General features: G+C 30.8%; 1 protein-coding gene across 1 annotated transcript; it reads left to right on the forward strand.

Moving 5' to 3' along the window:
• The first annotated feature begins 7543 nt into the window (after positions 1-7543).
• On the forward strand, positions 7544-9111 carry LOC132029262 (transcription repressor OFP8-like). The gene is made up of 2 exons (XM_059418578.1): positions 7544-7935; positions 8289-9111. The coding sequence occupies exons 1-2, from the start codon at positions 7638-7640 to the stop codon at positions 8849-8851; spliced, it is 861 nt and encodes a 286-aa protein (XP_059274561.1). The 5' UTR covers positions 7544-7637; the 3' UTR covers positions 8852-9111.
• The last annotated feature ends 7188 nt before the right edge of the window (positions 9112-16299 follow it).

Below are 16299 nucleotides of genomic sequence, written 5' to 3' on the forward strand. Positions count from 1 at the left end.
GAAGAAAATGATTTTCTTAATAGAAGTAGGAAAAACAAGTTCCACAGGTGGCATAACATTGATTGTGTCGTCTTCTCCGCTCTCCAACACACCTCATCTTCACCCTCACCTCGTAGTCCCCATCCCCACACTCCTACCCCCAACCACACTCCTACCCCCAACCCACCTCCCATAGTATTTTTCTAGATTTTATACAAATGTGTTTAGAATAATATTTTTTGTTTACGTATGAACACAAGAAAATAAGTAAGAAATTCACTTATTTTCATGAAAAACAATTTCCAAGAGTATATTCTCCATGAAAAACATTTTCCATCATACCTAACATACCCCTAAAGAGTGTGTGTGTGTATATATCCAATTACTTATTTAGTCATTCACTCAACTATTTTTGTAGATTACCCTTGGGAAAAAAATTATAGAAAAATGAAAAACATTGACAAAAAAGTGTACTCAGTTCTCAAGGAGGTCTGACTATAATGCTTCTGAACTGACCTTACTGTATGAGCCTGTTTACTTCAGTTTCAACTGGAAAAAAAAAAAAAAATCGATCACACGGCATGTGTGTACTTGTCCAATAAATTAGTAGAATATAATATGCTCACTTAGTTGTAGTAATTAGTAACTAGTAATATATATTTTCACCTCATCAGTTCTCTTAAGAAATGTAAGGGTATCTTAAAAGAAAGTATCCTCATTGATTAGGAAGAACGTAACTTTCCTTTTCATTGTATAATGAATCATCCTTTATTCGGCTGGTAAAGAGTTAATAAAAAAGAGAGTGTTCGTGCACGTGAAAAACAGGTCTAAGAATAAAAGAGGTGGATTTACCCCCTGTGCGCGAGATATAATGATCATCAAGTCAGAATCATCATTATATATCGTTACTCTGTAATGCTCTATTATTTATTAAGTGTAACATTTCATTATCTGTAACATTCTAAATCTCACCTATATATACTCAGAATCCTTGCTATGAGGAGCACACACCGATCCGAAAACTATTTTCCCTTCTCTCCTTTTATTCCATATGTTTTCTGCTACTAAGTTACTCGTTGTTGCTTCTGCTCCTAGTTGATACTAGAAAAGCTTGTTGAGTCCTGAAAGATATGTCAAAACCAGGTGAGTTATTTTTAAGGACAGTATCACTAACGACACATCTCAAGCTAATGTATTTCTGTGATCATACTACAACAAATTCTTGCATTTAACTATGTTAAATTAATTGGTGTGATTTAATATAGACACTCTATGGATTTTTTTTACTTTTGTGTCAGCGTCAGATGTAGAGTTGAAATTACAGGTTCATTGTGATCCAGCAAATTTGACTAAAAAAAACTGAATAAACGTAAATAATTGACTTCAAAATTAACAAATTAAATGTAATTAATATGATAAAATCCCGAACTCGAACACATAAAATTCTAAATTCCAATCTGCTTCTGTTTTGTGTATTGTGCATTTGTGCACTATCAACATTCAATGGAGAGAGTCTAGTATTTTATACCTTAATATATTGAGTTGCCATTGATACTATTTTATGTGTACCAAACGACATATATAGTCATCACCAATTCAATAATTCTTCAGCAGTATCTTCACAGGCAAATGACAAATAATACTAAGTTTTTGGTCGGTGGTCAAGGAGAATAAGCAAACATTGTTTCGCTATTTTCTCTGAGGGGAACAAAATATGGACAATCAATTCTATTCCAAACTTTTTAAAAAAAAATTAAAAATAAAGGAATGCTTCTGACTGGTGATGCAGAGATTAATCAATGAATTGTTACATAAAAATCAAACTAAAGAAGATGAGTGCAATATCTTGAACTATAGGAAAATATACTAATATACATATTACAAATACAAATAACTAGCTAGGGAGGTTTTATGAAATGCTCTAAAATAAACTATGGGTTCAGAATATATATACACCTTCTTTTAAGTTTTTCAAATTTCAAGCCATTAATTATGACCTCATGCGTCATCTCAAGTACTCCCTCCGTCCCGTTTGAACATAACAACTTATATCAAAATTAATGATTTGACGAAACGAGTATGAAGATGATACAATGATGATGTGGGGCTCAATTTATTACCTTTAGCATGCCAAAGGTAGCTTAGAGACGCACACGAACAAGAAAAAGCTAGTTCTTGATTTAAATGGCCATAAATGTTCAGCTATGCGGGTGACAAACAGTTAATCTCAGAAATTGACATCTCGATCGTGGCCTATGCCACGGGAATCTAGGCCTATGCCACGGGAATCTTAGTTCAAGGGGAAGATCGTGTCATGGTGATAGCCACTTAGCTAAAGGAGGATATTGTTGAATGTGCCAACAAAATCCCATACTGGTAGTTAAAAAAATGTGAAGTTATATATAAGGTGTAGGGATATAAGGTCTCTTGGGGAAAACAACGCAGGTTTGATCCAAAACAAATAATTGAAAAGTTACACATTTGGCCGGTTGTCTAAAAATAATTACATTCGCTAGCTAAATATATAAAAAGATATAGACTATTTTGTATAAAAAAATATATATTTTATAAAAATTATACATTTACTCGATATTATATTGGTGTACAGCTATTTATGTTAGTTTCTCTAAAACATATTAAGAGTAGATTTAGGCTAGCCTTAGGTCAATATTTCTATTAAAAAAAAATCAAAGAAATAATTTAGTGTGTAATTAAAAACTGTCATATAAAATGAAAGGGATGGTGTATTGACTAATGGTAGGACAGGTAGATAAGATTTTAACTTCAAATTTTCAGAGCCCATTTTGCTAGCTGACATACAAAAGCATCAAATCAAAGGAAAAATCAAGAACCAATGTCAAAGGCCATATATTTATTTTTCTTGGCATTCAGCTGAATTCAACTTCAGAAAGTTGAACCCATCATTTATGAGAAGTGTCTCCTAGCTTTTGTATTTACTAATTAATTACAAAATTCAAGTTGAAGTGTGTCTGTTTGTTATTGGTAGCTTCTATGATTTCAAGATGCTCTTGAGAGTTGAGAGAGTAGAAGATGTAACTCTATATTTAAATAAACATTTAAACTATATATACAGACTCTAACTTTTTTTACTACACCAATATCATAGATTGCTACTAAAAAGGGGAATTTACTACTGACATTTTTGTCAAAATTTTGATTTTTTTTAATGGAAAGTCCGTTGGAAACATTTCCGACGAGTAAACTTTCGTCGAAATTTTCATTTTTTAGTAGTGGAGATTAACCTATTATAAAATACTAATTATCATTTTTGTAGGTTATCAATTAATGATTTTATAGAAATTCATTTGTAGTTACCTTGTAAGTAACTTAATCGGACAATTACGTTTGTAGAACTTAAACTCATTTTCTATGCGTTTTTTATATTTTTGGGACTTAGCGAGATAATTACTTAGCTATATCGGATGTTTACATCAATTTAATTTAATTTATTATGAGTCATTATTAGAAATAAAAGTTTTTTTCCACCGACATTCAGTAGGAAATTTGTGTTATAAAACCTTAATTTCTCACTTCATTTCCACCGAACCAGTTCTCTAGAAAAACGCATGATGTCGGAAACATGTTAAAACGTTTATCAAACGTAAAACTTTCTAATTTTTCGGTCATGAGCGTAACACACTTATTTAAGTTTTTTTACCGCATTTTGTAAAATAACAATTGAGCAACATTTTTAGTGAGAAATTTCAGTAGGAAAATAGTAATTTTTAGTAGCGAGTAATTGATTTAATAAAGTGAAAATATGAAGCAGTTAGCCATAGATAAATGGTAGAAATTTATATACAAACACATATCATGTATCTATTCATCAATTCATTTGAAGTGAACGGTCGATAAAGACAACTTTTTACCCTTAAGATAAAGACAACTTTTTACCCTTAAGACTGAGGTTAATGCAGTACCCTCCAAGATAAACAGTTCCTTGCTGAGGCAGTAAACTACTGAGCAACAGGACATAAGCATACTGACAAAGATTCCAATATACGGAAGTTTAATTAATTACTATACCATATTACTACCATATAAGACTTGGAAAAGGTGACAATATTATCTTTGTCTTCCCATCTTGAATCTCATATTTCAAAATGATTCAAGTGTATGTAAAAAACAATTCCTACTCCTACCATTAAGCGTTTTATAATGTGATAGTAGATTAATTATCTATTTTTAATTTATTAGATTATCAATCCATGATTGTTAGTATATAAAGTGAGTTTATGTTCTTTGCATTGATATGGTAAATAAATTTTAGATAATTACCCTATAATAACAGGTAACTTTTTTATATCAAGCTTAATAATAAATTTAAAATTAGTGAAATACTAACGTGTAATAATCGGTTAGATTAAGTTAATAGTATAAGAAATTTTTTACATTGCCTTCGCACACTACTAGAAAAAGTGGGTTTTCCCACCAACATTCAATGGGAAATTTGTGCTATAAAACATTATTTTCGCACCTCATTTCCACCGAACAATCACACTGGGAAAATGCATGGTGGGAAAAAAGTTCTCATTGAAACGCTGGGAAACTTCATAATTTTTCCATGTAAAAATTCTAATTACTATTTATGTTTTTCCTTCTGACAGTCAGTGGGAAATAGCCAATGAAAGTTTTTCAGTGGGAAAATAGTGATTTTTTAGTAGTGGCATATAAGTTAAACTCATATAAATATATTTGTAATTACCTTATGATTTTCACGACCCAAGCACATGACACGTATTGTCCGGTTTGGCCTAACAGATCTCACAGATTTGTCTCTTATGCAAAACCATCATCAAGCTCATAAGCATGCGTACCATGTGAACTTGCGTTAGATATATACCTTATAAAACTCTTCAATCTTTCTTTCCCATTTCGATGTGGATTCGCCTAATTAAGATATTTTCAGTGATCCTCTTTTTTAGAAGCTTCTCAACATAAAAGTTTGTCAGTCCTTCTCTGTAACTCGCTCTTGTCAGCCCGCCCTCCATCATGAAAGTCACGATAATTAGCGACCCGTTATGTAAATATATTCAGTACATAAAACATAAAATCACAAAAAAACAAAAACATAGAAGTGTTCTTGGGAAAAAAGTTGGGGATTGTTTTCCATGATGAGAAAGAGTAGTACTCAAGGGGTTTCTTATTTGGATCTTAGTGAAATTATAATCTCAAGCCTTTGGGAATATCATTTTTTGGGGATATTATTGTTTTTATTACTTGCGAAAGTGATCAAGAAGAGTTGTATTGCTTCTTTTGCAACTCCATTGGGCATCTACTGTGAAATAGTCATTTGAATCTTTGGGATATATCTCTATTTTTGGGTTAGATGTCTTTTCCAACAAAAATAATAATAACCTTTTGTCAAAAGGTCCCCACCTTATTAATTTTACCTCAGTTATATAAACGTAACAAAAACTTACCATCCAACGTAAATTAGACTAATAGGTCATAGTAATAAAATAGTAGAAAAGCTATAAAACTCATGATGTGAAAAAAAAGCATAAAATGAAAGGTTAGCATTTCTAAAAACGAAAATTTATAGTAATGAAACCAAAAGAAACTGAAAATCCTTCAAAAAGAATTAGGAACAATGATCAAGTGGCAATGCACCCACTTCCAAGGGTAAATGAAATAAGTTTACAACCATGAGGTGTCAGGTTAAAAACACTAGATGGTTTCTTCCCATCTATTTCAGCCTTGATGGATAGAGTTACTCGATACCTGTGCTGATGATACCCCGTAAAATTAGTCAAGATGCACGTAAGCTGACTCGTACACTACAACTATAAAAACAAAAAAGGATGATCAAGTGATAATATGAAGGATATAGAGGATTCAAAGAGCAAGGTTTTGTTGGATTTGAAATATGGTTTAGTTTTTGGGAAAATAGGGTTATGTGATTTTTTTTCCATACTTGATTTTGATATACTTTGTTTGGGTCGGGGGTTTATCGGAAATAGTTTCTCTACCTTCACAAGGTAGGGATAAGGCTGTACCACCCTTCACAGACCGCACATGTGGATTACACTGAGTATGTTGTTGTTTCCTTTACTCAAAAATATTTCTCAAAGTACAGCCAGTAGTGATGAAAAGAGTAGAAATTCTTTCCGATTAGGTTCTCCGGGAGGATTTATCATCAAAGTTACGAATTTTGAAGAACTTAATAGCTTTAGTTGTAGCTTTGTAATCGTGCTAAAAATATATGTAGAAATAATTAATTTCGAACCCAACTGGTGTCATGTCCTAAAATTCGATATAAAAATCCTGAATTTGCCTCTATAAGTACTTCTTTTTACAAAATAACTAAACAAATAAATATTCACGTTGTTTAAATTTGAAGAACTTCTTCGAGCATTGTAAAATCTATTTTATTCACACTATAAGTGAGCTGGATCCTGTTTTTCGGCGGAATTATTTCATTGACTACATATTGTCCTTTGATCTTTTACTTACTATATTTATTACTTTATTGTTTCTATTTGGGACGTTATTTAGTTGGATCATAAATTAATGGGGTGATTTATTCTTTTATTCATTTCGATTACGTTTTAAAAAGTCCGTTTAGCAATCTCCTATGCAGTTTGAATTCAAAATATAAACGAGTACTTCTCATTTAATTTGAAAATTTCCACCACTTGGTCCCCTACATTCTAGACTTCTAGCAATTTAATATAGCATGTTACTATGTTAGGTGTTCATGTTAATCGAAATTGATAGTGATACCTTGCTAATTACGAATAAAACAATTAGCTATAGTTCAAACTATTTACTAATTTGCTGCTACTGTAGTTTTTTTTTTCTCGCCCCATGTCCGCTATTCGTATTAAGGCTGCGACTAATCCAAATTTGTCGAAAAACCAAGACTCCTGCCTTTATATGGTAGCTTAACTGTTAAGTTATTCATTGAGGCTTGATCAGTGCATAATTTTTTTTATGATCAGTATATTTTAACTTATTATATCATGTAACTTACGTTATTCTTTAGGTCATTAGACTTTTTACGAGGGTTTACCGATATTTATCTTTTAGGCGACTTGTGAGTGTGTAAGAGTTGAATTCCACTTAATATTGTTACATTTGTACTTAGTTTAACTTTTATTTAATGATAATAACTACAAAATACAGATAGATATCAATAAATGAAACAAATTGCTGAAAATATGACAGGTTACGTGTGATAGCATAAAAAAATATTTACAATACATATCGGTGTATAAGAGTTACTATAAGTTAAATTAATTTGAATTTATTTTTAAGCGCCACTTTATATTTTGTTATGTTATCTTAATAATAATAACAATTGCTGTATTTTTTTATCTCAACGCCCTCCATGCATGAAACCTTTTTTTCTGATTTCAGGGAAAAAGTTAAGGTGGACTAACTTAGTGAGTAACTTAGTGAGCTGAGGTTGAATTTGGGTGTAATAAAGGACAAGAAAAAAGACAAAGAACAGCAAAAAGTTGCATTATCTGACCCTTTTTAAATTCCTCATTTTTGAAAACTGTTCTCTTCATGATCAGTTACTTTATATATAATCTCCCACTTATACACTGATAATTGTATAATAATTCTAACTTCAAAAAAAGAAACCTCCTTCTTCTTCCTCTTCTTTGTTCTTTCTTTTTTCCTCTCAAATGGAGAATAAATTTAAAACGAAAATTTCTCGAATGTTTAAAACCTCATTTGGTTCATGCAAATCTAAGAACATTTCTGATGCTATTGATACCAATAAACCAGGTTTTAACACTCAAAATCACCAAAATTATCAATTAGTTGAACTTTTCTCTCCAAAACCTCGTCCATTTCCTTCCATGTGTACACCAAAGTGCCCTGAAAATTTCCAAACACAACAAAGATGTCTACTTTCAAACAATGGCATACGCAGAAACTTTTTGCAAACAGCCGCATCGGTCTACTGTCACAATTCTACTTGTAAGTGAGTTCCGGTGTGATATTTTGTTGATTTTAAGGCTTTGCTTCTTGTCTCAAATTTAAGCGTTATCGACCTAATTTTATATCTTTGTACATCACTTTTTAGGAAAGTATATGTTTACACGGACATAGAAGAAAAGAGTATGAGTTCTATGCACTAACAAGCGCCAGAAAATATTTTCATAATCATATCTCGCTTATAAATATGATAATAACCATTAGTAGAGTACCTGATAAAAAATGGTACTAACTAACATGTTATAACCAGTTAAAATTACATGATAGTATAAAATATTTTTACTTTGTTTAGGCATATTGCTTAAATATGTAAGATTTTTTTTTTTTTTTTACAGCTGATACAAATGGACGAAAGTGTCCTCCTGCATCACCCATATTACCTCATGAGTACTCTCAAGAGAAGTGCAGCTTCAACTCCATGACCAAACATTATCAAAAGAAAACCAAGAAGAAAAAGAAAAAGCAGTCCAAGAAAATGACGAACTCCAAGATTAAAAAATTTGGGTTTGATCAAGAATTTCCAAATTTTGATTATAAGGGTCTTTTCAGTAGTGATGAAGAAAGTGAATATGATGATGACAATAATAACCTTTTCTCATCAAGGTCATTTACTAGTTCTGATTCATCAGAATATTCTCTCCGGCGAAAAACACAGCGGAGGAGGGTCGCGAAAGGCGGCGTAAAAGGTAGTCTTGCGGTGGTTAAGAAATCGAGTGATCCTTACAGTGATTTTAGGGATTCAATGCTGGAAATGATTATGGAAAATCAAATATTTGCTGCAAAGGATCTTGAAAATATGTTGGAATGTTTTTTGAAATTAAATTCACAACATCATCATGGGGTTATTATTGAAGTTTTTACTGGGATTTGTGAAGCTTTGTTCTCTAGCTTGTCTTAGGGGAAAAAAAATCAAGAAAATGTAATATGTTTTCTTATGCAACTTTTTTTTTCTTTGTGTTTTAGTAAGAGTAGTTAGTGTTCATGTTGCTCGTGACTCTTCAAAAATATGATTTGCTGCATATCGAATTTTTCATAAGTGGGTATTTTGGATGAACCAATATTGATAAGGCAAATTTTTTAGAGAATCTAAGCAACATATATTAGTGTACCCTCACCACCGTTTATAGGTTTGCGCGTTAATGTAATTATATTTGATCATGTATCCTTGTCCTTCTATTTCTTCTTTCATTAAGTCACGGTGATCACTTGGCTTGAAGTAGTTTATTTTTCTAAATTGGCACTTACAATACTTTAATAATTTATCTAAAAATTTAATTTATAACATTATCAGTAAAAAAAAGTTACACTAAGATATTTTTCTGATTACTAATTCACTTATTGGAAACGATTACCTGTAATTATTTCTTAAATGATCTGATCATAAAATTTTTAACACTAGGTGTATGAGAGTTAAAAACCCTTTTCTAGATGAGATTTATGAATAATGTATTAATTGTGTAAAAAATAACTACACAATCAGATACATATAAGGTAATTTTAGATAAATTTTCATGATAAGTATTGATAAGCATATAAAAATAATAATTAATATATTATTACAAATTAAATTACAAAAAAAACTCACCCTGAGCATATATTACTTAAGTCAAATTTATTTGGAGAGGCAGTCCGTGAGAAGATTGTAAAAAGAGTACATCAAAAAAGCAGAAGAAAAAGTGAGAGCAGAGGTTGGATAATAGACTGACACTATGAGAAGAGGGACAAAAAATGACAAAAAATTATTTTCCTGGATGGTTCTAAATGGTGTTTCACTTTACAAAACATTTGATTGATGATGGAGATTGATTCATTGTTTATAACAAAAATTAGTTCTAAAGGGGCTTTTCATTTTTCTTTCAAATATTTTGACTTATGAAACTGTCGTTTGCACAAAATTCAAACTGAAAATAAGGAAGAAAATGAAAAAGAGAAAGAACATTACAGAGACAGGTCTAAATTTTTTAATTTATGAGTTCAAAATTTTAAAAGAGACAATATATTGAGTTGTGAATAATTTATTAGTATATTAAATAATATTTTTACATAAATATGAGATTTTAGTCAAAGTTGTTAAATTCTGCCCAACCCGTTAATAGAATTGCAGTACGTTTTAAAGAGGAAAAATGACAAAAAAACATTTTCCTTTTCAAATGTTTCATTTACAAACATTTGATTGATGACGTTTTGTGTATTGATTTGACTTGTCTTTCAAATATTTGTGTTTTACAATGTGCCATTTTTCCCTTCAATAATTGAAAGTTTAATGAAGATTAAAAAGAGGAAGAATGCATTTATTTAATTAGTACTCCGATCTAAAGAAAATTAAAAGTAATAATTTATTAAGTTTTGAATAAATTATTGATATATCAAATAATATATAATTTGACTAAATATAAGATTTTAATTAAATGGACATTGAATATATAATTATAACACGTTTTAAAGAGGAAGAGCCAATACTATGAAAAAATTATTCGAGGTTGATTCTTTTGACTTGTAACGTAAATGCCAACTTTTTGTTTTATAATGTGTCATTTTTCCCTTCAATAATTGAAAGCTTAATGAGGATTCAGATAAGAGAATTGAATGCATTTATTAATTGGTACTATGCACCTAATTATGAATTGAAAAGTAATGGTTAGGTATATTAATTCGAAGTTTGAATTCCTTTGAAAATCAATGTCTTTCTTCTTCTTCTTTTTTTTCACAAGAAAATATTGTTGTGCCTTATTAACCAAACAATAACAATTGTCGGTAAGAAAACGAAAATCGATTTAAAAAAAATCCCAACTTGATTGGTTTGTTAGCATTTGTTAAATTTAATGGATATGTTCCTGATTATATTGTATGAAACATGAGGACAATATATTTCTAACATTGTACTAAAAACTATTATTATATTTTATTGTTGGTATGTAAAAGAGACAAAACACATTAGTATGCATTAGGTGAATATACTTTGTTCTATTCTGTAATGTTATGAAACAAAGTTAGATATACAAGTCCTACATATATTCCATTTGTTTCCAATGTGTCGAAAAACAAGGAGGCAAAAAACGTACAGAAATTTTGTAAGGTTCTGTTCAACTCCAAACATAAAATGACATAATTAAGCACTAATTAGCTGGTTTTATTGATGTCTCCATAAACTACTGATAGTATTAAAAAGAAATTACAGTACTAGTAAGTTTTATTGCACTAATAGTATAATAACAAATTTACACTAGTACCATAATATAACATGTTATAGTAGGTTAAAAAACTGTTTTCAAACTAACTATATTAGGCATTGATATGAAAAGTTACTTATTGTTGTAAGCAAATTAAACTTGTCTCACATATGGCGTGTTTGTACGAAGGAAAATATTCTCACAAAAAAGGTTTTACATGAAAAATAATGATGGAAAAGACAAATAATTTGAAAAGTTTGAACTAATGAAGCTAAGGTTGTGAGGTTCATAAAGTCTGAAAATCCAAATTTTGCCAGTTTCCACTACCAAAAAGCATTGAAAAAGACATGTCATTTTTTACCACTTTACAATAAGAAACTGAAATGTCTGCTTCAAGTAATTAATTAAAAGGTACTACTACTGCAATAGGGTAATAGTGGCCATGTTTTTCCATAAAAATACAAATGAAAAGGAAGACACAATGGAATTAGAAATACTGAGAGGAATTGCTTAACAACTTCAGAGAGAATGATACCAAAATCATTAACTGAATAAAATATTAAAGATTTGCAGACTTATGGCCTGCAAAACTTTAACTGCTTAGCCCTTGTTTCTGACCACTTGAAAGCAATGTAACATTATACATAGATATAGGGCCAATGAGCACATTTGGAACATAGATTTTGTAGACTGTTTTTTAGGTTTTTTTTTTTTGGGTTAACATTCCATGACATTCCTCTTTGAGTAATTGCATGCAGGCTATATTCAAAATTCAAACAGGAAATTTATATGCAAATAGAAGAATGACAGGTTTAATTTTATTTTATTTTTAAAAAGATTTGCATTAATTGGTGGGGTATTTTATTGGGGCTTGAAATGCTGAAAAATAGCAGAAAAAGCTCATGGGCTATGAGGCCTTTTTATAGTAGGGGTCTACTTCTTTGTTTATAGATAAGCCTTTATATGGTATGTATATTAAAGAGGGGCTATATTTGCAACCAGATTGCCAGCCCAAAATCTCTGAATATATCTTTGTCTCTGTTTGAAACTGTTACAAAAGCAGAGTATTTGTGAAGCTTAATATTGAGTTTAGATCCCTTTGGTTTAGCTAGGGAAGAATGATAGCGGACATGTGACTTTTCAGTTTTGTAATTGAAAACCGGAAAAGGGCCAAATATACCCTTGTACTATTGGAAAAGGCCCAAATATACCCCTCATTATACTTTAGGTTTAAATATACCCCTGCAATTATACTATTGGTTCAAATATACTCTTTCTTCGTTAAAGTTGTCCAAAGTGAACATTGTATCCTATGTGGCAATGATATTGATGAAGTGGATGTCACGTGTTATTGCCACCTCATACCCCAAACCCATTTTACTCCTCCCCTCTTCCACCACTAAAATTTTCTCCCCCTCCACCATCATTGCCACCATTACCAACTAATTGTGGAACTGAACTGGTGGTAATTAATACCTTTTTTGCAGCTAATTGTTTCGAGTTGGGTTGTCTTATTTGGCATATGTAAGTTTCAACAATTACTTTAGGTGAAAAAATTAGTGGTTGATATTGTTCGTGATTATACTGGTTCTGAGGATGGCTTGGAATCTCTTGGCAAGTACTCTAACGTTGTGCTTCTCTCTTTGTTTCGCCTTCTTGGTGAAAAAATGGTGGCAGTATCTTCTAAATTTTGTGTGATTACTTCAAATAAAGTATCACATTATATAGGTGCTTGAGACAAGAAAAGCTAAACTGACTACTCCCTTTTGTTCAGAGTTATACGTAACACTTTAACTTGTTGGGATTAGAGGTGGGATTGAAGGATAATATGGCGGTAATGGTGATGGAGGGGATGAAATTTTTAGTAGTGGAAGAAGGGAGGACTAAAATGGGTTAGGGGTGATGAGGTGGCAATGACGTGTGGCATCCACCTCATCAATATCATTGCCACGTAGGATAGAATGTCCAAGGTGGAAAACTTTAACGGAGGAGGGTATGTTTGAACCAATAGTATAACGACAGGGTATATTTAGACCCAAAGTATAACGAGGGGTATATCTAGCCCTTTTTCAATAGTACAGAGTTATATTTGGCCCTTTTCTGATTGAAAAATAATTACTATCATAGAGTTTAAAATTTCACAGATGAATTTTTTTAAGGCGATATACTAAAACTTCACTTGTAGAATTTTGAATTTCATGATAAAATTATACAGGCTGAAAGTGGATATTTGGTGAATTTTATACTGAATTAAGTAACTTAGGGATGTGGTGTATATATACCCTTGCCGTTACAAAATGGTGCAAATATACCTTTTTGGCTGACGGAATTTTTTTTTTTAAAAAAATCATTTAGCTTATTTTTTAATTAAAAAAAAAGTCTACCCATTTTTTCAGTGCACATATTTTTCTAAAGTCACATGGTAATTTTTTTTTTCTAGTGGGTCGGGCTTGGTTCGGTTAAAAAAAATTATTTTTTTAAAGTCACGTGGATTTTTTTTTTTAAATGAACCAAACCTGACACACCAGTAAAAAAAAAAAAAAATTAACATGTGGCTTTAGAAAAATATGTAACTCGAAAAAATGGGTAGACTTTTTTTAAAGCCACGCTACATTTTTTTTAATTAAAAATAAGCTAAATGATTTTTTTTTAAAAAAAATCCGTCAGCGAAAAGAGTATATTTGCACCATTTGTGTAATGGCAAGTAGGGGTGTACATGGATCGGGTTGGTTCGGATTTTTTAAACACTAAACCAAACCAATTGCGTTGGGTTTTTAAATTTATACACCAAACTAAACCAATAAAATTCGGGTTTTTCCAACCTCGGGTTTTCTCGGGTTATTCGGTTTTTCGGGTTTTTTTCCGGAATAGTCTTGATATAAAACATAACTTTTATTTCAAATATTTCTTTAGTCCTAGTAAGATACAACTATATAATTAAGGTGTTTCTTAAGAAAAAACAAACAAAATGTGAGAAGAATGATGACATTGCATTAAAATATTCAACAAAAGCTTATAAAATCGGTTAAAATAAATATTGCTAATTAACAAGCCATAAAGAAAATGACCGTAATCTAAAAATACTAAGTCATGCTAAAATAAGTACGGCTAATAAATATGAATTACATGACAAAGAAAAAAAACTTAAGATATGTATTTTCACTCTCTAAATCAATTATGCAAAACTAAAGAATAGATATCCAACATTATTGTCATTCCTAGTGGTGAATTGAATTTCTTTTGTTAGCACTAGTGTTGAGTTGGTTTTGGTTTGGACTTTATTTGAGTTACCAACATCCATAGGATATAAAACTTATTGATAGCCAAATTCTAAGTTCAAGCATGAATAATATGATAATAGATAAAAAACTACGAAAAAGTTTGAAGAAATATTTATATATTACATTACAAATAAATTTTTTTATGTATAAAATATTATAAAAATTGAATACATGTAATGTCGGGTTGGTTTGGTTCGATTTGACTTTTTTTAGTTAAAATCAAACCAAACCAATTATGGTCGGGTTTTTTTTTTTCAACACTAAACCAAGTCAAACCAAACCATTAGTCGGGTTTTTTTCTCGGTTTGACTCGGTTTATCGGTTTGGTGCGGTTTGCCGGTTTACTTTGTACACCCCTAATGGCAGGGGTATATTTGCATCATTTTGTAACGATAAGGGTATGTTTGCACCATTTTGAAACGGTAGGGGTATAAATGCACTACTTTTTTAACGAGTGATATATATGCTCTAAATCGCAAAGTTGAAGGGTATAATTGCACCTTTTATTAGAATATCTTTATCAGAGATTGTGTGTTTGAATTTTGGGAGTCAAGAACCTTTATCTCTAGCGGACCACCTGGCTCGAATTCAAATTGGTCTAGTTGAGTTTCTCATACACATAAACGGATTTAGAATTTAAATTTGATGAGTTCAAAATTTTAGTATTTGTTAATTTTAAGCGATTTCACAAGTATATATTTATGTTTCGTGTCTACTGAATCGATTGATTATATACTCTATCCGCCTACGCAAATATCATATAGATAAACTTTTTCAAAAATAATAATAAAAAAAAAAAAAAAAACATGGGTAGTATGCTACAAGTGAACAACATTAAACTAATGAAGTATCAATCCCGGCATACAAAATTAACGAAAGCAAAGTAATAAAGCCGACGTTTTACAAATGAATAACAATCACATCGAAAATTGAGAATTGTTAAGTGATGACTGATGTGACTTAAGGTATTTTCTAGGTAAGTATGCAAATTTTATTTCAAAAAAATCGGAAGAATATGTGTTAATAATGGCGAAATTAGAAATCGTAATAAGGGAATTCAAAAACAATGCAAACCTGCTCAGTAAGTCAACACACTAAACTATTAAAAAAATTCAACAACTTATAAATATACAAAAAAGTTTGTTTTTACTCAAATCCGGATAATTTTCGAAAGAAGAGATTCAATTGAAACCTTTTCAACACACTTACTTCTGCCACAAAATTCAAACCGAAAATTATATAGTTTGAGAATCGTTCTCTGATGTATGAGGCTTTGCCACATAAAATGGAATTGAGGTAGTAATATTCTTGATTACAGTATTTTTAACATTCTCCAAACACTTTTAGTAACAAAAATACTGACTTATAATATTTTTTGGGTAAAATTTAAATGTGTGATTTACGAGCTTGAAAAATCCACGACCAGGCCTTCCAAGAGTTGGGCCTCGGGAGGTTGTGTACAGCCTAATGTAACTTTGGGCCTAAAAGTAGCCTAAAGATGTCCAATTTAAAATGGGGATCCTTTCGTTTAAGTCCCTTCGGCCAAACTACAAAATCTATACAATAATATGTATATTATACATATAGTATACATGTACTTATAATATTTTTTGGGTATAAATATATAAAACTGTGTGATTTACGAAAGATATGATAAAATATCCCTTTAAAAAGACTATTGGGCCTTAATCCATTTCATCGTCCCAATTTAAAATAGCCTCGGGAGGTTGTGTACAGCCTTTTATTTTATTTATTATTCATAACTAAAATATTTTCTTAAATTACACATCATCCAATTTAAAATGGGGATTTTCTTCACCTCTCAAATTATTTCTCCCTCACCCTTCTCTTCTCTCTCTCTCCGTTCCCTCTCCCGCCCTGCATCTTTCTCTCTT

This window comes from Lycium ferocissimum, chromosome 9, assembly GCF_029784015.1.
Source record: "Lycium ferocissimum isolate CSIRO_LF1 chromosome 9, AGI_CSIRO_Lferr_CH_V1, whole genome shotgun sequence".
In the NCBI taxonomy this organism is placed as follows: Eukaryota; Viridiplantae; Streptophyta; class Magnoliopsida; order Solanales; family Solanaceae; genus Lycium; species Lycium ferocissimum.